This window comes from Bos taurus, chromosome X, assembly GCF_002263795.3.
Source record: "Bos taurus isolate L1 Dominette 01449 registration number 42190680 breed Hereford chromosome X, ARS-UCD2.0, whole genome shotgun sequence".
Taxonomy (NCBI): domain Eukaryota; kingdom Metazoa; phylum Chordata; class Mammalia; order Artiodactyla; family Bovidae; genus Bos; species Bos taurus.
Window position 1 is genome coordinate 105,700,908 of NC_037357.1, and position 24,072 is coordinate 105,724,979.

General features: G+C 42.8%; 1 protein-coding gene across 1 annotated transcript in view; it reads right to left on the reverse strand.

Moving 5' to 3' along the window:
* The window catches only part of XK (X-linked Kx blood group antigen, Kell and VPS13A binding protein), a 49,487-nt gene extending 25,768 nt beyond the window's left edge, over positions 1 to 23,719 (reverse strand). Inside the window, exons 1-2 of the mRNA XM_024988606.2 lie at positions 23,296 to 23,719; positions 14,527 to 14,789 (exon numbers count right to left, since the gene is read on the reverse strand). Of these exons, the coding sequence (XP_024844374.1) occupies positions 14,527 to 14,789; positions 23,296 to 23,540 (508 nt within the window). The 5' untranslated portion in view covers positions 23,541 to 23,719. The remainder of the gene's footprint in view (positions 1 to 14,526; positions 14,790 to 23,295) is intronic.
* Positions 23,720 to 24,072: the final 353 nt, after the last annotated feature.

Below are 24,072 nucleotides of genomic sequence, written 5' to 3' on the forward strand. Positions count from 1 at the left end.
GAAGAAGCCCACTCATGACGTCCTTGTGGACAAGTTAGAGAAAATGCATATGCTACTACGAGTGCAGTGCAAATGGATTTTCAATCAGATATGCAATCTCTACTCATATGCTTTACTACTTCCTTCCAGGCCAAAGGGCAATTGTCAAGGAGTGCACAGGGCTGTAGCTTTGGGGCTGTCCTAGCCTCATTGTCTTGTCAACTGCTGCATGAAGACATAAACTTATAGCCAGGACAAAACTGGGAAGACAAAAGAAGCATGATTCACAATTATCTGAACAGACTGATATCCTGGGCTTGAATCCAAGAAAAGGAAATAGAACAAGAAAAAAATATATATCAAACCCTAACTTTATATATGTAAAATTATATTGAGCAAGTACAAGATGGGTAAATCTTGATTTAGCTGCTCTCAGTATGGAAAAAGAACTAGGACAATTTATCAGATCATCTATCAGTATAAACCAATTGTGTGATTGAGCTCTCCCAAAAGCTACATTTGGGCACATCAATCAAATCACAGAGTTCAGATTAAAGCAAAAATAAAATAAAACACAGTTTCACTGCTATAAGCTCATCATATATGCCTACAATGTCACATGCAGTTATGAATGCCATGTGTTAAGAGTGACAAGTCAGATGAACCAGACTATACTTCAGGTAGAGACCTTGATGGCTACCAAGCATGCCATTAGAGAAATGACTGGAGAGTTTGGAGAACAGAAAAGAAAAGGAAGACAGGACACTTGTGAAAATGTGAAGACCTGCCATGTCGTAAGGGAAGTAGTTGTGTTAGCGTTGCTTCAGCAGGGAAAAATCAGGTCTAACCAACAGGCTAAAAATTATAAGAGGCTAATTTCCATATAATACAAGTGAAAATGCTCTACTGAGTAGTGTCAACTTAGTGGCGTATTATCATGAAAGGGATTTCATTTTCTCTCCTGATCTCCTCTCGATTGTGCTAAGTGGAAACAGAATCTGGAAGAAGTGACAATGTCCCAGTTCTGAGCCTAGACCACAAGAGGCTGCACACTCTTTGACTCTCTCAGAGCCCTGCCACCACCAGGCCAGCCTGCTCAGGAAGTAAACACATGGAAGAGAGCCATTCCAAGTGCTGCCATCCTAGACCGATTATTCCCATTGACCCCCAGACTGCATGTGAATTCATGGGCAAGCTTACTCAACATCAGCCTAGCCAAGCCCAGACCAGAACTGCCCAGTGGACCTGTAGACTACTGAGCAACAATAAATGCTAACTGTTTAAACCACTAAGTCTTGGGTAGTTTGTTATTCACAATAGCTAGCTGGTACAGTGGAGACCTTTTGTCCCCTTTCCAGGCATATTACTCCATAGTCTCTCCTTGCCCCAGGCTATTCCCTCAAGTGGCCCTCCATCAGAAACCTACAACAAGCTCTGAAATCAAATGAATCCTCTATTTTCCCTCATCCAGCTATGAATCCCTGGGGCACAATTTCAGCCTATCTCTTATACAAACCTCTCTATTCCTACCCCTCTACTCTTTCACAGCCTCCATCAGAACGTGTGCCCTTGAAGAACTTAACTTCCTTTTCCACAGCTGCACATGCCTGGCCCGCTTTGACTGAAAAGACCACCTCCATTCAGATGACAGCACTAATGGCAGAGCCTGAGACAAGCATCTGGATGCAGGCAGTTCACTGGGAGGGGAGCCTAGGAAACAGAGCGAAGGAGGGAAGGAAGTAAGGCTCATAAAGACTACATAACACTGTCAAGCTGGTTACCACTGTGGCCCATGGACATCATTTCCACTGGGGATCCACCATATGTATTGGATCCCAAATTATTCATCTTAAGGACAGAGGCCAAAGCTTTATTCATTCACTACCATCTTCCTTAGTTTGCAGGTGGCCCAACAAGCGTTACCTTGCCCACACTTTCCAGCATTAACTGAACTGTGTTCCATGGCATAGAAGAAAATCCTAAGACAGAATAGAAGAAAAATACCTCTCATGGTGTGCTGGGACACAGGCTGGACAGGGGATGTTAGCAATGTCCATGGAACTTTTCACCACAGCTATGCTAAAATCAAAAGGGCCAAGGACAAGTGGCTCAGAGTACAGAAGAGCCTGTTACAGGCCCTACATTCAGCTCTCCAGGCTATGAGTCCATTCATTTCTCCTGACTAAACCCATCAACTCCATGAGCTCTCTCCTTTCAGATATCCCACAGACACTTTCAACTCACAATGACAGAAACTGAGAAGAGTCTGGAGCACACCCATGGATCCAAACTCTAGTTGCATTTGCTGATAGCAGCAGCATGGGCTCCCTCAACTGTGAGTGGGTTAGCCAGTGGATGAGACTCTGAAGGCCCCTGCCAGGCTCTGGAAGCAATTCTTCCTGAATTGGGACATGAATTAGAGAGATGGTCACATCCATAAAGAAGAGGTGGAGCTCAGGATTGGGCACTGCCCTTTCCCCATGTTGGGGGCAATGCACCTCCTATGGTGGTCATGGGCCTGTCGCTTGCTGGCTCCAAGATCCAGGCTATCAGGTCACAGATACCTGTCAAAATGCATCGTCCAGCAGAGGTTCAACTGTCGCTCCTCCCCCCACCCACACACAATGCAATAAAAGTCTTGCTTCCAATTACACACTTCTTTCAATATTCCTGCTCAATATTCCTTTGTTTTCTTTTGAATTCGTTTTAACATCTGTAAATTCCCTCATGAATAATAAAATCTTTTAATGTGTCCAGATCTATATGAGTGACAAGATTTCATTCTTTTTGAAAAATATCTTTTAACCACTTTGGAGCTCACGGTGAGATGCCCAACAGACTCACCTGTCAGAGCCAGGTAAACACTGTTCATGGAGAAGTGCGCCTGGTGTGTGGTGAAAGCCCAGGTGTGTCTTTTCTTATCTCTCCTGGGTGAAGCCAGAACACCAACAAAACTATGTGGACTCTGTGTTCTTCTAATTTAAAATTGCCTCTCTACTAATGTTTTATTTCGGTTTATTTTTGGCTGTTAAGTTATTCCCTATCATTGGCAGAAATGGATGGGGATTTGGTACGAGGATCTGACCATCCAGAGCTCTCTCTAAATGGGTTCATGGTCTATAGATATTCAAGTCTATATGATTCAGGTCCCTGCCCACAAAAGAGAATCTGGTTTGTCAGCCTTTTTATTTTTAGTCCATTTTTTATCTCAAATCAATTCAAAATGTCATGCCCTTTGGGAAGAAAACAGCTATTTGAAATCTGGACTAGGGAGATTTTCTGCTTGTGTTTACACTTAACCCATGACTGAAATTGTAGAACTGAAGCTATGTCTCTGTGGCTATATGTACTTGTGTCTATAGTTCAGAAATTCCTTCATCTCTGATTATGTGAGGATGTAATGTGTTCCTACCTTTGGATACATGTCAATGTTCATCGCAGCACTGTTTACAACAGCCAAGGAAGCAACCTAAATGTCCACTGACAGAGGAATGGATAAAGAAGATGTGGCATATATATACAATTGAATATTACTAAGCCATTAAAAAGAATGAAATAATGCCATTTGCAGCAATATGGACAGACCTACAGTGTAATATTGTAAGTCAGACAGAGAAGGAGAAATATTGTATGACTTCCCTTTTATGTGGAATCTAAAAAGAAACGATACAAATGAATTTACTTATAAAACAGAAAGACTCATAGACTTAGAAAATGAACTTATGGTTGCCAGTGGTGGGGGGTAAGTGATATGAAGTTTGGGAAGGTCATGTACACACTGCCATATTCAACATGGATAACCAACAAGGACCTATGGTATAGCACGTGGAACTCTACTCAATGTTTGGTGCCAGCCTGGATGGGAGGGAGGTTTGGGGGGAAAATGGATAAATGTATATGTATGGCTGAGTCCCTTCACTGTTTACCTAAAACTACCATAACATTGTTAATCGGCTATATCCCAATACAAAAAAAAAAAAAAAAAGTTTAAAATTTGAAAAAAAATACAGGACCTCTATTCTGATTGGCATATCTAAATAAATAATTGCTTATATAGACTGAATATAACTAAAATTTCCTACAATATAAAAATGAACTACTAATACTTTAAAAGTGCTAGATTTTAAAATATTCAGATGTTATTTATGTTCACCAAAATTATTAATATGAAATCTTTACTTCTAATGTTATTTTATTAATAAATATTTTGTTAACCTATCAAAAAAAAAATAAAAGTTCAAATTGACATAATTCATGTTAATCTTTGACTATGATGACAAATATAATATTTTGGTTTTAATGACAACTAGGTCTTCTCTGAGTCATCAGTGTTAATTATAATACAAGCATACATTTTTAAGCCTCTTGAGTATATTTTTCCTAAATATGTAAAGGTTTATGATCAAAAGAACTAGAATTACTCCTACTGAAGGTCTAAGATTATAGGAAAAAAAATCAATTTATATTCAAGCAAATAGAATGAGTCACTGTTCTGATAAACCTGTGTTTTCCACAGTAATGAGATTTTGGAGTATGTTCTGTTGAAGAACATTTCTAAAATCTTTAGACAACTGAAGGCTCTGCAGTGATATTATGAGATAATTAATAGAAATTCAATGGATGCCTAGAAAATGTCTCAGAAAGAATACTAAAACATTGATTGTTAAGCATGATTTGAGTTGATATACTTTTGCTACACTACAGAGGCTGTATCTTTGTATTTGTAAATGAGTATGTTCATTTCTGCCAGGATGTGAAACTACAGAAAGCAATTGCATGGCTGAATAAAGCTGGCTTAAATGTATGCAAAAGCTCTGCTAAAATGACAGAAATTTACATGATCCACCCCCCTGGTTTTCTCCATGAAATACCTGTGACTGCTTAAAAGTTATAATTTATGTAAATGAGACTCTACAAGAATGAGTCTCCACTATGAGTCTGAAGATAATGAGACATTTTAAAAATTAAGGGCAGAAAAAGTGTTTTTGGGCTGAAGTAAAATGACTTGTTCCAGAATGGGAAAGAGGAAGTATGGTGAAGGAAAAAAAACTGAATGAATGCAGAAAGCATTAAGTTTGTGGAAGAATCTGAAAAGTGACACAAATCTGTGTTAAACTTTGCCAAATCTGGCTCAGTTTATGGGTTTACTTGTAAGTTTGTCAAAAAGAGATTGTGGGTCCTTTAGAATCAAATAATACATTGTAGCAAATCTAGAATTTATTTGCTCTCTGTGAAAATGAGAGTTTTTTTGGAGTATTGGTCTGCTCCTAATAAGAGATTGTAAAAGGTTACTCTGCACCTGTTATTAGTTTCCTATGGCTCCTGTGATAACAAATTATCACCAACTTGGTGGCCTAAAACAACACACCTTTATTCTCTTACAGCTTTTGGGGCCAGGAGTCTCAAATTAGTTTCTCTGGGTTAAAATCAAGGTGCCAATAAGGGCCATGGTCCCTCCAGAGGCCCTAGAGAAGAATCCATTTCCTTGACTTTCTAGCTTGCATTCCTTGCCTAGTGGCCCCATCCTCCATCTTCAAAGCAAGCATATAGCATCTTTCTCCAGTCCTCACATTATCATCTCACTCTGTAATCAAATCTCTTCCTGACTCTCTCTTATAAAGACATTTGTCAAATGTGAGCTGTGTATCAGTCATGAATTATAGGACTTCCTATCAGTTCATAAGGAATTAGAACAAGAAAAACAGATAATATTGACTGTACACTGAAGATAGTATGAGAAGCCCTGTACTATAATACATCATTAAAAGAGAAAATTGATCCTTATGAACACTGTGAACTTAGAATTAATTTGTGGTGTGAGTAACAAGTTCAAGTCTCTATAGTGTCCAGACTATAGTGGCCACTATGAGTAAAGTGGGTGAGACATGAAATGCAAAAGAGAAAAGTGGCAAACCAAAGGCCAACCTTAATAGGATAGTATCTTGTATCTGCAGCTGACTGCAACCACATGGACACCCAGACATTTTGATTTCACGAAAGAAGTCAGAAATCCAGATACTTAGGTTAAAAGTTTGTGATTCTAACTGTCAGCACTTATGAATTTTTTTTTAAGATGTCTGCGGAGGACTAACAAACACCATCCAGATTAGGTTTGTGAGCTGCCACTTTGCAATTTATACTTTAGGAAAGAATGTATTCAGTTCAGTTGCTCAGTCGTGTCTGACTCTGCGACCCCATGAATGGCAGCATGCCAGGCCTCCCTATCCATCACCAACTCCCAGAGTTCACTCAGATTCACGTCCATTGAGTCAGTGATGCCATCCAGCCATCTCATCCTCTGTCGTCCCCTTCTCCTCCTGCCCCCAATCCCTCCCAGCATCAGAGTCTTTTCCAATGAGTCAACTCTTCGCATGAGGTGGCCAAAGTACTGGAGTTTCAGCTTTAGCATCATTCCTTCCAAAGAAATCCCAGGGCTGATCTCCTTCAGAATGGACTGGTTGGATCTCCTTGCAGTCCAAGGGACTCTCAAGAGTCTTCTCCAATACCACAGTTCAAAAGCATCAATTCTTTGGTGCTCAGCTTTCTTCACAGTCCAATTCTCACATCCATACATGACCACTGAAAAAACCATAGCCTTGACTAGACGGACTTTTGTTGGCAAAGTAATGTCTCTGCTTTTCAATGTGCTATCTAGGTTGGTCATAACTTTCCTTCCAAGGAGTCAAGAATGTATTAGAGATTACTAAATGGTCCCTCATTTAGAGATTCTATTATGGGGATCTAGAGACCTATTCTAAGAGTTACAGCTACATGACTGCAGGACCTGTCAGATTCAGGGACCAGGGGAGCCTGGGCCCTCAAAACACCTCTTCTCAGAGGCTGTCTTCAGAGGGAGGCCAGCCTTATTCCCAGGCCTTGTGTTCACGCCAACAGCAATCTGACATCACTCTCCAAGGTCTTTCCAGGCTGGACTCTTGGCTCATGTCATCTCACAAGTGATGTTTTCACCTGTGCTGACCTGTGTCTGGTGTCTGACCCTGGCCTGCCCTGACACTGCCTTTGGTCACAGACCTGGTTTGGCAGGCACGCCCTCCCTAGCCCTTGTTCCCACTCACACTGGTTTTAGTTTTCCCACTCCCAACAGGGCACTGGTTGTCACTGGTCTCTGCAGGGCTCAAGTTAGAACAAATCCTCCCTCACCAGTCCCCTTCCGTCTTTTCAAAATGCACAAAAAGCCTAACCTTGGGTGACTCATGCTTTCCCAAGGGCAGTGGTTCTCAGCCTCTGCCTGCCTTACTCCCCTGGTGGAGGACCCCTGGTCCTGGGGAGGAGAGAGGTGTGGCAGGGTGCCTCAGTTAGACAGAGGATAAGCTGCCCGGGGCCCCCATGTCTGCTGTAAACCCACAGGCACAGCTGGAACACAATTCTTAAAGCAACAGTGGTACAGCTCTGCCTGATTCTCCCCTGTCCACGTGACTCTGCACATGGCCTGCCCACATGAGGTCAGAAAAGCTCAACCTCCAAACCTAGTCATCAAACAGAGTCTAAAGAGCCCAGGAAGCCTGGCTCCCTGCAGGTGTCACAGGGCCACTAGTGCTGACACAGCATGGACTGTAAGGTGACCCTGAACACACAGACCTGCTAACCTGACACAGTTTATCCACCTACTATAACTTCTCTGGTCCTCAATGGATCCTCTGGTGTGACTTCCGGTGAGGTATCCTGGAGACCAGGTCTCATGCTACAACAAGTCATGGTGTGACTTCCAGTGAGGTATCCTGGAGACTACATTCAGTGTTAAACATGCCACAGCCATAAGCCAAAATCAACCACTTTCAGCAACCATACAACTATTTAACCAACCTGGCAGGATGTGAGTACGATGATTGAGTCCCTGGCACCACCCACCCTGGAGGCACTCCCTGTTGTCTGAAAGTCAGTGGAAGATGAGGTACCATGCCCTGGACATAAAGATGCTCCACTTCAGGGATAGGGTGGCATGGCTGGTGTCCTCATGTGACCAGCTGAAGGACACTCTCCACCTGCCATTGCTGGGGAGAAGCCTGCTGGCCACTCAAATAAGCAGGAGGGTAAGAGGGAGGCTTGCCTGAGTCCAGAAGGGCTTTATGGCTCTTGTAATGATCCACAAATTTGTGCGGTGAACATCTTGACAGTGAGGCATCTGGTTGAAGGAGCACCAGGTGTTAAGAAAGGTTTCTTGGATTAAACAAGCACCCGCTCCACCGAGCTGTACGCACACCCAACATGGTTACTCTCAGACACTCCTGAGAAGCCAGCAAAGGCTAAGCCAGTGCCAAGCTTCCATCAGTGGAGGAAGGAGGGAGATAGAGGGTGTCACTAGACAGAGGGGAGCAGAGAGGGAACCAAGGTGAGGACTGTGTGGTTCCTGGATGTAGCCCTGGCTTCCTCCTCTGCACAGCACTCTACCCCCACAGGGTGCAGCAGGCCAGGCCAGGGCTCTCACAGCCAGAGGCCCAAGCATCTAGCAATCACATGAGAACCAGGCCTGGCCGCCCCTTGGGGGACCTGTCCAAGCAGCTGGGTAGGGAGACACAGGCAGCCATCTGTTAAGGGTGTGGCCTGTGCCAGGCTCTGTGTTAAGTCACAGTTTATAGGCACATGATGACTTCATCTCTGGGAAAACCCCAAGATGGAGGAACTCTTGATTATCCCAGTTTTACAGGTGAGGAAGCTGCTGCTCACAGGAGACAGATGGATGTCCAAGATCACACAGCCAGAAAGTGGTGAACTGGGATGGTGAACCCAGGTCCACTGACCCCACTGTTGAAGCTAACTGGGCAGCCTCTGACCAGTCCTGTATGACAGGCCAGGAGCAGCAGAGGGGGGCCCTTCGGCATCTGATGAACAGGAGAAAATGTCAGCTAATAGGAGAGTAATTAGTTTCCTTCTTCACTTGATGTGACAACTTTTTTTCCAACCTAACACAGCACGTAGAGTGTTTATAAGAACTGTGTATACATCTGAGTCTATCACTTGGGACAGAATTTATGTATTTGTACATCTTAAAACATGTATTCGGCCACTGATAACTTTGTTCCTCCCTCAAATAAATGGTGTTAGACAGGTTAGGTATTTCATGTGAGAGTGAGATTTTTAATTGTGTTTACACTGAGACACATTCATAAGTTAAGTTCAGTAATCTTTAGTAATCATATGAACTGCTTGAATTGCATGTTTCAGTCCAGATGTGTTTATATAATATTACCATTTAATTTACCAGTTTCCACAAGAGCAGACAGAAGGGTATATTCCACAGAGAGTATCACAGCACTAATAAGCCCTGTTGCCAAGTCCATTTTTGGAATGAGGCAGGGTATAAATCAACAGTATATGTCAGGAACTTGGGAACTATGTCTGACATCTGCCTTTGTCCCACCTTCCCATTCAATCAATCATCACCTTGTTCAACTTCTGCACCAGTAATATTGCTCCAATAACCCATTTCTACCATTACAGCCTAAGCCATTATTGTTCTCAACTTGACAACAGTAGCAGCCCACTTCTGGGCCTCCTTGTTTCTCCCCTCACTCCCTTCCAATCCATTTTCCAGAGTAATCAGCTTCTAAAACAAAATCTGATCATGACACTGTGACGTTTAAAACTCACCAGTGACCTCCTAGTGCCTCTGGGATAAAGTCTGAAATCCTGGGATACCCTTTCCTTCTTTTACTTCACTTGATTCATCTACCAGATTTTACTTTATACTTAAGTTCCCCTGGGAAATTTTCCCTTATCTCCCAGACTCGGTTAGAGTCCCCCAACAGACTTTTACTTTGCAGGATTTACCTGAAATAAAATAAATATATGATTAATTATTTGTATCCTATTTGCTTATCCTGTTCCAGAAGGATACAGCCCTGTCCACCTTATTTACCACTTAATCCTTGGAGCCCAGCACAAGGTCAGGAACACAGAATATATTCAATACATATTCATTGACTTCAATGAGTGAATTCACATAAATCTAATCCTATGTCCTGCCTCCTCTGGTATACTAGGAGTACAATTTTCATCCTTAAGAAGATGGAAGTAATCAGATCTACCTCACAGGGGTGCTGTGAACGTGAAACAAAATCATAACAATCACAGTGCCTGGCACAAAGCAAGGATCTGAGAAGCAGTCATCATTACTGCCAACATTACCGCCTTGACTGGAAGAGAGCAGGGCACTTGGAGATCCAGGCAGGCCAAGTGGCATGCTGCAGAGGCCTTCACAGAACACAGAAACCTTGGTGTACTCACCTGGGCCTAAGACCAACCTATCCTCCAAGGTCCAGAGACTTAATCAAGTCCCCTGAGAGCTAACTAGTCTCACTCAAAGGCTGAGGGTCATAGACAGTGTCCATTATTCACTGACTATGGGGGAAGAAACTCTCCAAAAGTATATGATACCATTTATATGAAGTATACACAATAGACAAATTCATAGAGACAGAAAGTAGATTAGTGATTGCCAGGGTCTGGAGAGGGGAAATGAGCAGTGACTGCTACTAAGTATGGGATTTCTTTTCGATGTATCAAAAATATTCTAAAATTAGATAGTGATGATGATGACACAACATACTGAATATCCTAAAATCCACTAAATTGTACATTTAAAATGGTGAACCTATTGTTGTATGAATTGTACTGCAATTAACAAAAACCTCTCCAGTGGACCATGTGGCTGGCTCCACCTCCCATCCAAGCTCTGCCAAGGCCAAATTCATCAGCATTTGCTAAGTGAGCATAGGATAAGAGAGAAAAGAAAGCTATACAGAGCTTGAATGTTGAATGGGATCAGGTTTGGATGGACTTCGTGTCCTCTCCTGTCAAGAATGGATATTTTTATTGGTCTCAACATATGGTATGGCAGACAGTGTCTTCCTCCTATATTTTAAGAAAACATAATTTTGTTGTGGGTGGCAATGGGCCCAGCCCTAGGCAGGCTGTGACTTATCTAGTCCAGTGTTCCCAAACTTTGCTAAACATAAAAATTACCAGGAGCACTTGTTTAGAAAACAAAAGAGAAAAAAGATCAAAAGACCTATCTGAGGCTACCATCCCATACCTAGCAAATCACAATTTCCGAGAATGAAGCCTGGTTTTCTGTAGATTTTTTAACAAACTCCCTGGCTCCCACCTCTGGTCACATCATCACCAGAGAAGTTGAAGGAATGCTGTTCAAAGCCACTGGTTTTAACTGTCCTATGCCCAGCTTCTCTAGCATTTCTTGAACCAAGGTGATAACATGACCAATCCTGGTCAATGAGACCTAAATGAGGTTTATTAGGGAGGTTTCTGGGAAAGCTTTTACTTACTAATAATCGGGAAAGGAGTACATCAAAGCTGTATACTGTCACCCTGCTTATTTAACTTATATGCAAAGTACATCATGAGAAACAGTGGGCTGGATGAAGCACAAGCTGGAATCAAGACTGCCAGGAGAAATATCAATAACCTCAGATATGCAGATGACACCACCTCTATGGCAGAAAGTGAAGAAGAACTAAAGAGCCTTTATATGAAAGTGAAAGAGGAGAGTGAAAAGTTGGCTTAAACCTCAACATTCAGAAAACGAAGATCATGGCATCTGGTCCCATCACTTCATGGCAAATAGATGGGAAGTGATGGAAACAGTGGCTGACTTTACTTTTGGGGGCTCCAAAATCACTGCAGATGGTGACTGCAGCCATGAAATTAAAAGATGCTTGCTCCTTGGAAGGAAAGTTATGACCAACCTAGACAGCATAATAAAAAGCAGAGACATTACTTTGCCAACAAAGGTCTGTTCAGTCAAAGCTATGGTTTTTCCAGTAGTCATGAATGGATGTGAAAGTTGGACTATAAAGAAAGCTGAGTGCTGAAGAATTGATGCTTTTGAGCTGTGGTGTTGGAGAAGACTCTTGAGAGTCCCTTGGACTGCAAGGAGATCCAACCAGTCCATCCTAAAGGAAATCAGTCCTGAATATTCATTGGAAGGACTGATGCTGAAGCTGAAACTCCAATACTTTGAATACCTAATGTGAAGAACTGACTCATTTGAAAAGACCCTGATGCTGGGAAAGATTGAAGGCAGGAAGAGAAGGGGACGACAGAGAATGAGATGGTTGGATGGCATCAACTCTATGGACATGAGTGTAAGTAAATTCCGGGAGTTGGTAAAGGATAGGGAGGCCTGGCATGCTGCAGTCCGTGGGGTCGCAAAGAGTCGGACACAACTGAGTGACTGAACTAAAGGAAGAAAGACATTCCCCCTTCTGCTTCATGCTTTTCTTCCTACCTTGAATGAAGCCATGATGGATTCTATGCAGTATCAACCCAAAAGAAAGGCCAATGGAACTGTAGGGACATCAACTTTATCAGTGTGAGCAGCTGATATAATGCCAGCAATGGCCTAACTCCAATTTCTTCTTAGATGAGCAAAATAATTGGTTGTCTAACCTTGTAGTCAGGTGTTTGTTTCTTGCACCAAATGCATTCCTAATCATATGACAGATACTGCCCATGTTGGCCTCCATGACACACCCTAGCCTGTGCTCTAATTATAACTACCTTTCCCCTTCCTCAGATATGCTAAGGCAGTGATTAGGATTAGTCAAAACCTATATAAATGGCAGTTATCTGTATTTTTAAGAGGACCATGCCCACTTCCTTTCTCTATACATATTTGAATTTTCATTTAATTCTCAGGGGACTCTCAAGGTGCATGTTACAGATATTCTTTGTGACACTGACATTTTATGAGATAGGTTTCATTTTCCCGAATAGAATTCCATCTGAAAAACTGTAATGTGGGTTGGCAAACTTTCTGTAAGGAGCCCGACAGTAAATACTTTATGCTCTGTGGACCACTTATTTTCTGTTGCAACTATGCAACTACTCAACTCTGCTCAAAGGAAAAAAAAAAGGCAGACATAGACAATGGGTAAATCAAAGGGCATGGCTGCATTCTAATAAAATTTTATTTACAAAAACAAGCACCCCCTGATTACATCCATGGGCTGCTATTTGCCAACCTCTGAGCTAAAAGACAACTTCATTTTCAGTAACTTGAGAAAAAAAATTGAACTGACATGTAAAAATCAAATTGGCTATGACCATATCTGGTCTCTTGCTGTGTTCCTGCCACATAGAAAAACAATGAACTGGGTAAAGGGTATATTGGCATGCAGAGGGCTCACCTTGGTCAATGCCCATTCTAGTTATAAGTCCCTAGAAAACAAGGATGCTGCTGCATTTATTGAGCATCTACTGTCTACCTGGGGTTGTGGAAGGTGTTTTCACAGGTGTTAATCCACCAAGGTCCAAGATGTCAACTTAAAGTTCTGATATATCTTAAGAATCATAATCATTCTTACGTAATCTGGATAAGGGAGACTGTGATATACAAATAACCTGTGACTCAGCCATAAATTAAAGACATTTTACCATCCAGCCTAGATTAGAGGCAGAAAGAAGACTGAGGGAAGTTAAATTAATAAGGGTGATTTATTTTAAAATATTCCAATTTCAGTGTTATCTTAAATATGTATTTTTAAACTTAAGGCTTTTAACTCACTTTTGCTTATCTGTATAGTAAAACTTACCAGAATATCTGGTTTTCATTTACTTAACAATATTAATATTTTCAAAGGATTATTTCCTCTTTTCATATGAAGGTTTTTCACTTGTGTCCAATGCATGTGCAGTTTTTTTTTTAATCTGGCTTAATCAAAACCTGCCCTCAATTTGATGATGTGAGACTAGTCCAAAGGTTAGAGAAGTATGTTTATTTTAAAGATGAGATATCTATTAGAACTTCAAGAAGACAGGAAGAACTCCTGATGCCCTCATTCACCACAAAGAAGCTGTTACAACTGTCTCAGCTGCTTTACAACTACCGCTGAGTGACAGAGGCACAATCTGAAGAGGCCCAGCCCCTGGCAACCATCCTTTCGGCCTATGTACAGCAAGTTGTATTTTCCACAGTGATCACAGCTGTGAACCTCTAGACTGTGGCCATTCCCCAACAAAAGTCAGTTTCCTTTCTTCCCTTTGGCTTGAACCTCGACAGGATTCCTGGCTGTATCAACAAAGAAAATGGCAGCAAAAGTAATGTTGCATGACTTCAAAATCGGATCACAAAAGGGATACCCTTCCACCTGGCCCTCTCTCCCTCTTAGGATATTCGCTCTTGAAAGCAGCCACCATGCTGTGAGGAGGCTCAAACTAGCCCACACGGAGAGACAAAGTGGGAAAGATCTGAGGCCCCAGCAACAGCCAGCACCGACCGTAAGAATTGTGAGTGGATAAGCCCTCAGTGGATTCCAACTCCCCATCTTTGAGCCACCCCAGTTAACGCACAGTGGAGCTGAGGTGAGCCCTTTTGACAGCTGCCTAAACTTCAGATTCATAAGCAAAAGAAACACTATTATTTTAACTCACTACGTTTTGAGCTTAGTAACTGCAACACAGACTTCGGATGGAAGGCGCATAGAAATGAATTTCACCTGAAACAAAACAGACCTTATGTTTTGCTCTCCACGCTTCCCAAATGCAAACAGAAATAAAAAATATACATACATCGTCCGATACTGACATCCTGCTGCAAGACACTTATGTACAGCTGCAGGGTCAGCTGTGGGGCTGAGCCCAGGAAAGCCTGGATCACCGATGCCCGGCTGAATGCAGATCGGTGGGTGAATAGCTTGCCCTCTGCCTGGCCCACTTCCTTCTCAATTTCCTCTGAGTGGCCATTTTTTGGTATCTGCCGCTTCTTGGTGATGCTGACATAAGGTTCTTCAATGTGGTTTGACTGACAATAGATGCAGAAGACTTCAAAACACCTGGAAACAAACCAGCAAGTCATGATCATCAAAGGCAGACAGGATCCTGTCTTTCCTTAGTTACCCCGCTTTCTCTTAGCTTTCTCAAAGCCCTGGCTTGGTTACTCTGGACTGCAACTCGCCCCCGACCCCTGCCACTAAAATCATCCTCTCTAAGGACCAGTTGTAAGCATGCAGTCTTCTTGAGGCCCTCCAGCAGGCCAACTGGCCTGAGCATGAACCACATTGAGAAGTGACACCGAGGGCCACTGAGGCAAGGAAACCAAGCCGAGAATGGCATGGGAAGTGGTTCAGGCTCCAGAAAAAAAAAGTTCCATTTCCCTTCCTAACACTTATTAGCTGTGCAGCCTTGGACATGTCTTTTAACCCAAGTTCTGTCCCTGAATTATAAAGCAGAGATAAGACCTACTTTGCTACACTGTCATGGAGATAATGCAGTATATGGGGGTGTGTGTGCACACGTGTGCATATATATACAACACCCACCCCCACACACATATTTTAGATCCAATAGATGCTCCAAATTACTTCAGTTAAAACAGCAGTTGTGGTTGGGAGATCCCCCAGCACAGAGCAGCCTCCCACCTAGAATTCCCCTGGAAGTCCACATTACCTATTTCTGCTCTCTTAAGCCTTTTCAGAACAGGACTAAAGTCAATCATACCTGGAAGCCTGCCAGCTCTGTCTTATCTATGGAGTTTCAAGCTTGCCTGAGGATGGAGCCTGAACCAGTCACCTTTCTAGACTGATAGAGTAGTTGGCTTTTAAAACTGGATTTTCCTCTATAGGTAATGATATGAATAGCGAAGAGAGGAAGAGTACTGATATATACAATTTACACACACACACACACACTTTCAAGTGGATTGAGGGATTGATAGAGGGATGGATAGACGTGTGAAATAAAATGTTAACTGTAGAATCTAGGTGGCAAGTACTTGGGTGTTCTTTGTACAATTCTTTCAAGTTGTCTTCTGTATGTTCAAAAATTTTCATAACAAAATATTGGGGAAAATGTTTTTTTCTTAGTAATAAAAAATGTTCATGGCTTTAGGTTTCAAAATTGTTAAAGGACGTTTTTCCCCAAATGTGCATTTTTATAACAACCTTATAATGCTGCCAGAAGATTTTATGGCTTCATTTATTTTATTGAGTGTTGTTAACTTTGTACTCTCACCTGGAGGCAACCAAGGAAATGAGAATACATGTATAATTCGAAATACTAAAATAAAACCTAAAGTAAGAAAGGAAATGCAGGAACTTCTTTCTTTAGTGAGTACAAAGTGGATATATTTTGTGATTATCTTTGTTCATTTGTTCCTGGGAGAAAAAGAGGTACACAGTAGTGTGTGTGTGCAAGGGGGTGGGGAGGGAGAGGCAATTGTCTGCTACATTTTGTCCACTGGGGTCATAGATACTTTAATGTATTAGTTGTGTTTGACACTTTGCAACCCATGGACTGTTTAGTCCATGGAATTCTCCAGGCCAGAATACTGGAGTGGGTAGCCTTTCCCTTATCCAGGGGCTCTTCCCAACCCAGGGATAAAACCCAGGCCTCCCACACTGCAGGTGGATTCTTTACCAGCTGAGCCACAAGGGAAACCCAAGAATACTGGAGTGGTAGCCTATCCATTCTCCAGCGTATCTTCCTGACCCAGGAATCAAACTGGGGTCTCCTGCATTGCAGGCAGATTCTTACCAACTGAACTATCAGGGAAGCCCCAATATATTACATGAAAACATGTAAAACAATGTGGGATCAACTTGTTTAGCTGAAAACAATGAAGTTCAAGGTTTTGAGCTAAGTCTAGCTGATCCAACTGAATCTGCTCTGAGGAAAAACTCAGATCTATGACTGAGGGCTGTATGAGGCCTTGTAACTTGACACAGGTGGACCACTGATCACAAGCACTAGAAGACGGAATAAACTGACCATTGTCTTTATTCTCAAATATGTAATGAATGTGGATGCACTTTGCTAAGTGCTGTGGGGAATGCAAAGATAGTTGCACACCACTGTCTCATTCAGAGATGTACATAATCTAAACAAGAAAACAGGACCTAATTAATATAAGTAATATTTATATAGCACTTTCAGTTTGTAAGATATTTTTCATAGATTAACTCACTTAGAAAGAAAGGAAAGGAAAGGAAAGTGAAGTCGCTCAGTCGTGTCCAACTCTTTGCGACCCCATGGACTGTAGCCTACCAGGCTCCTCCCTTCATGGGATTCTCCAAGCAAGAGTACTGGAGTGGGTTGCCATTTCCTTCTCCAGGGGATCTTCCCGACCCAGGGATCAAACCTGGGTCTCCTGCATTCCAGGCAGACGCTTTAACCTCTGAACCACCACAGGGAAGCCCTTAGAAAGAAAGGTTACTGCAAAAATTTGAATACCATTATTTTTAATGGCAAAGTTCTGGGAAAACTCTGCTGCTAAGTCGCTTCAGTCACTCTGTGCGACCCCAGAGACGGCAGCCCACCAGGCTCTCCCGTCCCTGGGATTCTCCAGGCAAGAACACTGGAGTGGGTTGCCATTTCCTTCTCCAATGCATGAAAGTGGAAAGTGAAAGTGAAGTGGCTCAGTCGTATCCGACTCTTAGCAACCCCATGGACTGCAGCCCATCTGGCTCTTCCATCCATGGGATTTTCCAGGCAAGAGTACTGGAGTGGGGTGCCATTGCCTTCTCTGGGGAAAACTCTAAAGGTCCCTAAACAAAACAATGATTAAATAAATCCTAATATGTATATTCAATGAAATATTATCCAGTCCTTAAAATTGACAGTATATACACACATATACTGACATACAAAAAAATTTTATCATGTTTGGTAAGCAAAAGGAGTAATGTATTACAATGGAAAATACACAGAAAATTCCACATTTAATAAAAAGAAAATTACATATATATATGGATACACACACATATACACATAAACAGTGGAGTGCTTCAGCTGGCTCATACTGACTCATGAGACAGTTAAATGGTTAGGAATTTTGTGAGGCAGTTCTTAAACAACTCAGTAGCTTGAAATAGGCCACAATGGAAATCTTTAAATCACAGAAATCAGCAAAGATTGTAAATCAGGGTCTTCCTTCCTACACCCCCTCCCTCCCCCTAGATGGTTCATGGTTTACCAGCTTAATGACTGTAAAAATATTGGTGAGGATATATAACAAAATATTAAGAATTGTTCCCTTTAGTTAGTCAAATTAGAGCTTTTAAATTTTTTTAGTTGTGCTTATCTGTTTTCTGCCCTTCTGTCGTTCCAGCAACAAATATGTTTTACCTGAATAGTAAAATCAAGCTCAGAATTTTTAATAACAAAACAAGCAAATGAAACAGCAGCACATATTAAGAGCTGAATGAATAAAATGAAGGTCCAGAGGAAAATGCAAGTCTCTGGATGCTGAGGAGAAGGCTGTGTTTAACGGAAGTATTTGCAGAATTACAGACAAATGACACTTCTTTGTCTACAGTGGAAACGAAGGAAGGTCCCCCAATGAACTAATCACAGAAGTGGCCCTGAAACCCAGGTGTGTGTGTTAGTTGCTCAGTCACGTCCAACTCTTTGCGACCCCATGGACTGTAGGTCACCAGGCTCCTCTGTCCATGGAATTCTCCAGGCAAGAATACTGGAATGGGTTACCATTTCCTTCTCCAGGAAACCCAGGTGTGCTGCTGCTGCTGCTAAGCCACTTCAGTCATGTCCGACTCTGTGCGACCCCATAGACGGCAGCCCACCAGGCTCCCACGTCCCTGGGATTCTCCAGGCAAGAACACTGGAGTGGGTTGCCATTTCCTTCTCTAATGCATGAAAGTGAAAAGTGAAAGTGAAGTCACTCAGTCGTGTCCAACTCCTAGCGACCCCATAGACTGCAGCCCACCAGGACCCTCCATCCATGGGATTTTCCAGGCAAGAGCACTGGAGTGGGTTGCCATTGCCTTCTCCGAGGAAATCCAGGTGTACCCTCCTGTAATTCACTGTTTTTCTCAACTAATAAAAATCTTAGCACAGAAGTTTACATGTAGTAGGTATTTAATGAATTTGTGAAAGGCCCTAAGACTTCCACTATTTGTTTCCAAATGTTTTGTTGTTGTTGTTGTTGTTTTTACTTAAGAAGTTGCCTAAATGTAGCCATAAATTAAGTATTTTTATCACAATCATTCAAGATAGTTTTTCAGTTTGACCAAGGGTTGGCAAACATTTTGTGTATCTACAAAGAATAAATATTTTAGGCTTTGCAGGTCATGGTCTCTATTGCAACTACTCAGCTCTGCCACTGTAATGCAAAAGCAGCCACAGACAACACAGAAGTGAATGGGCATGCCTGTGTTCCAATAAAACTTTACAAAAACAGGCAGTAAGGGGATTTCAATGTGGGGCATGGTTTGCTAATCCCCAATGTAGGTAATCAGCAGGTTGATCCTTTTTTATTTTCATTTTATCCCATTTTCAAACATCATAGTGGAAGCAGTTTATTAATTAGCTGAAACCATGCATGTTGGTGTCAGCATAAATAATCTGTGGTACCAGAGACCCTCTGAGGTAGTTACTAAAAACACATTTTCAAAAGAAATACTGATTATGATTTCCTCTATGCAATGTTATCTTCCTATGACATACATGCTCTGTGAAGCTACCCAAGAACCAAACTGGTTAAATAGAAAGCTCCCTGTGACCTCTGAAAAGCCACTTGCATAATCTCACTGAGCCTCAATTCTCAACTGTAAAAAAAAGATAATGACAGTTAGCTCACAAGGTTTTATAGTGGATGGAATTATATACTGTATGTGAAAGCACTTTGCAAGCAACAACAAAAAAGCTCTTGATATTTAGGCTATCGTTATTTTTAAAATCTTCTCAAAGTTTACAGAAGAGAGAAATACTATGGTATTTTGCAATGTTTTTCATTGCAATGAATCATTTTGTAATGTTCTGTCAAAAATACTAGACTCACAGATCCAGAGAACACATTAGTGGTTACCAATAGGGAGCAGGAAGGGAGAAAGGCGATTAAGGGGTACAAACTCAGGTATAAAATAAGCTACAAGAATATACTGTATAACATGGGGAATATAGCCAATATTTTGTAATAACTATAAATGGGGCATTACCTTTAAAATTGTGAATCACCATATTGTACAACTGTAACATATAACACTGTACATCAACTATACTTGAATAAAAAAATTACTAGAATGTCTTAGCATTTATTTTATAAAGCTAGATTTTTGGGTACCATTTTTCCTTCATTATACCAATAAATAAGAATGGGGGCAAATTCCTTGAACCTGTAACTCATTCATATTTATTCCTTCTCCCAATTAATTTATAAAATGAACATAATTGTAAAAGAATGAGAAATAAATTTTGTTTGTTGTTAAGAGGTGCTTTCCCCCCACTCTGGTTATCCAGAATGTCTATTATCATTCACAATAAGATTGTCCTTATAATAGAAAAAAAGAAATTCAAGACATTATTTAATGTTCCTATCATCCCAACCTAGCCTTCATGAGGAAACAATTCTTCAAACTGCAACTACAGTTTTAAATATGAGGCTGATATAAATGAAACACGGTGCTCTCCCAAAGCCTCCCTACAAGAAAGAAGGAGCAAGACCTAGTCTGTAGTGTTTAGTCCACCATCATTACAATGTAATGAAATCCGACTGAGCTGAGTGAATCCAAAACCAACATCTCACCTAAACAGAACAGGAGTTTGGCTAGTTAGGACCCATCCCGAATTAAAGAGAGCGAAACTTTCCCCAAACAGTTTAAAAATATTACTAAGTCCAATCGATAAGAAGGGCAGAGAGACTCTCCTTTGTTTGGGGGAAATAATTTTGATCTTTATGTAAAGCTGACGTCTTAGAGTTAGAATAAAATCAAACAGCAGGAATAACTTTCAGTAAGATATTAACGCATGCTAACACACAACATCAAATTGCTTTTCTTTTCATCTGGAAGATAAGAGGCTTGGAATCACATTTTGTGTATCTCAGCATGGTTCCAGCATCTTCTTGAAAGAAATCAGCTGCGTTAGAATGAAAGTGCCCTTGTTGAAGGAAGTAGGTTGTTTGTTTCTTTTTTTTTAATGTGTTATTCTGTTTTTTCCCCCAAAGCACAATGACCTATTCAGAATTTTCTGGAAATAGGTCTCTTTGGAGAAGGAAATGGCAACCCACTCCAGTGTTCTTGCCTGGAGAATCCCAGGGACAGAGGAGTCTGGTGGGCTGCAGTCTATGGGGTCACACAGAGTCACACACGACTGAAGTGACTTAGCAGCAGTAGCAGCAGTATAGTGTTGAAACTTTATATATACATACATATATATGTGTGTATATATATATATATATATATATCAGTTGAGAAGTTATTGCTCCAAAGTACCAAACTTTTTCTTTTTTTAAATAAAGTTAAAATATTTTTACGGTAAAAACCAAAAAATGTAGAGAAGTATAATATAATAAAGGAGTAAATGATGTACTTTTCTATATTTTTCAGAAAAAAATGAAAACTACCCCATAACTCCATCATTCCGAAATTACCACTCTTAACAAATTGGTATATTTCTCTGAGCTTAGGTCTATGAGTACCATCCTGTTTTTATACATACTATTATGTCATTAGTTTTGTCTTGGGTCACTCAGTACTTAGAAACATTTTAAATGTTAGTACTGATAAGGTATTCTCATTTACCAAGATGGCAACTTAGGTTGTGTTTTTTCAATTTTGCCAAGATGACCAAACTTTATTAAGATGGAACTATGGATAAAACACATTCCACACTCCTCAGACTTCTTTCACATAATTAAGCCAATTCCACTTGTAAGAAGCCTTGTGAATGTGGTCATCTATAAAATGGGAACAATTATATCTACTTTATGGTAAGGAGTCAATGAACTGAGAGAGAGAAACTACCACCTACCAAACCATTTAGCACAAGAAGCATTTAAGAACTGTCAGTTTCCCTTTCTCTGTCACTTTACTCAAATAGCATGGGCAATGAACTTTCTTTTCACAAGATGGAGCTAAGAAATGATGAGTGCCCGTCCAAGTAGAGCGCATTGATCCCACTGAGTGGGCACACAATCAGGTTGCTGCGGCCTACTTGGCCACGGAGGACTCGCTCCTCATTCTCTGGCCCCAGGCTGCAGGGCTTTTAAAATTCCCCTCACTTTCTTTCTCTCTCTCTGTTCCCCTCCCCCCCAACTCTTCCTTTGCTCTCATGAGGTTGGTAGCAACTTCTTACTCCTGCCAGTGCACCTGTTTCTCTTCCTCTGTAGGAGTCTGTAGCTTTCGAGCTTGGGAAACTTGTTCACCTGGTTTGTTTTGACACTGTGTAAACTACAAGTCAGTATTCTGAGTGTCAGCTGGGATGACTGTCTCTGATATGAAACGCAAAGTTTTATAATAGGGCCCTGTAAAATCTAGTTTACTACTCGACTGTGTGTGTATATAGGGCTCTGTAAAATCTATTTTGCTACTCGAATGTGTGTGTTGGTGGGGGAGATATTTTGCTGTGTGTGTGTTTGTGATGTGTTGGCTGGGGAGATATTTCCTGGTAGGAAAGATTCCCAGCTGGCTGAATTTTCTGGCAGCTGAGTGTCTGGCCTTTCTACCTCTTCCCCTTTCTCTCCCACCTATATCTAAAGTTCATTATTATAAATTTGTTTATAATCCAGATAGAAACCCTTTATTTCGCTTTTCCTACAGAGAGGTATCAAAACAACACATTTTAAACTCTCTTCATGGTCCTCAGATAAACCAAACTCTACTTCATTACCAGAAAATTTACTTGTTTTGTGTTCCTACGATGTCCAGAAATGTCGCTAATAATTTTTTTTTTCTCTTTACACAATAAGAGTTGGGGTCTCCGTGGCACTTGTGCTCCAGTTTCATCGGCTAAGTTTACAAGTCAGGCAGGGCTGAGTTTAGAAGTCAGGCAGGGCCCTGAAGATATTTCTACTCTGCTTCCCCCCTACCGCCCTCTCCCCTCCATGTTTCCACATCGGACAGAAAAGACGGATGCGTGGATTTTTAGGGTCGTGTATAAGAATTACGTAAGTTAGTATTTGTAACTGAGCTCAGAACAGTGCCTAGTACAGTCCACTCCCCACGTGTTTGTTCAATTTCAATTCAATTCAATCAACTGTGCCCACTTCGATTCTAACGGCCATTTAGAACCCTCTTCCTAAGGCCCAGTCGCGACACGAGCTCATCCTGCCAGAGCCCACCAGGTCGCGTTGAGGATTGAGGGGCCCAAATTGGCCCTTTCCGTTGGTCAAATTCAGTCGACTGTCGGCAATTTCCATCGCTAGCCCCTAACAGGAAGGCGGTACGCCCCGGCTCCATTCCCACCCTCCCAGGTTCCTGTCGCATTCCTGTGACAGGGACGGTGGTGGAGCGGAGGAGCAGGGCGGGCCGGCCTGGGCCCCCGTCCCCGACGCCGGCCCCCTCCCCTGGGAGGCCCGGCCCCCGCCGCCGGGGGTCCCGCACGCACCTGAAGAGGGGCCCAAGCTGCAGCAGGTGCAGCAGCAGCACGAGCGGCCGGTCGCGGGTGAAGTCGCGGTGCACGAAGAGCAGCGTGAGCTGCACCAGAGCGCAGGGCAGCAGCGAGAAAAGCAGCGTCAGCGCCTGCCACATGCCGTCCCCGCCCGAGCGGTAGGTGCTGCTCAGGTACAGCGCCGCCGACGTCTCGGCCACGAACAGGAACACGGACGCCAGCACCGAGCCCGGGAATTTCATCTCCGCGCGTCAGCGGCGCGCACCGGCGGCGGACGCGGTGGCGGTGGCGGTAGCGGTGGCGGTGGCGGCGGCGGCTGCCCCGGGGGCTCCCGGCATGCCCGGCCCCAACTGCTCCCGCGCTCTGCGCTGCCCGCCGAGGGCGCGGGGCCCGGGCGCTGGAGCTGGGCCTGGGGGCGAGCGACCCGGCGGGGCTGGGGCGGGGCGCGCGGCCGGGGCGGGACACGCCCACGCGCACCGAGCGCCGCCCGCGCGCCTCAGCGCCCGTCGCGTCTCTGCGGCGACGAGCCGCGGGCGGGCCGCGAACCCGCGCCCGGCGACCGCCCGCGCCGAGCCGCACAGGAGGCGGCGGGCCCCGCCGGCCCCGCGCGCAGCCGCTGGGTCCTAAAGCCCTTTTCTCGACGCTTCTGTGGAAAACCTTCACATCCCTTCAAAAATCTGCAGCCCCGCGGGACCCGGAATTGGGATCAGGATGCCTTTCCAGCCCGGGCTCTGTTTTCTGGACCTAAATAACGCCGAATCCCTCAAAGGATCA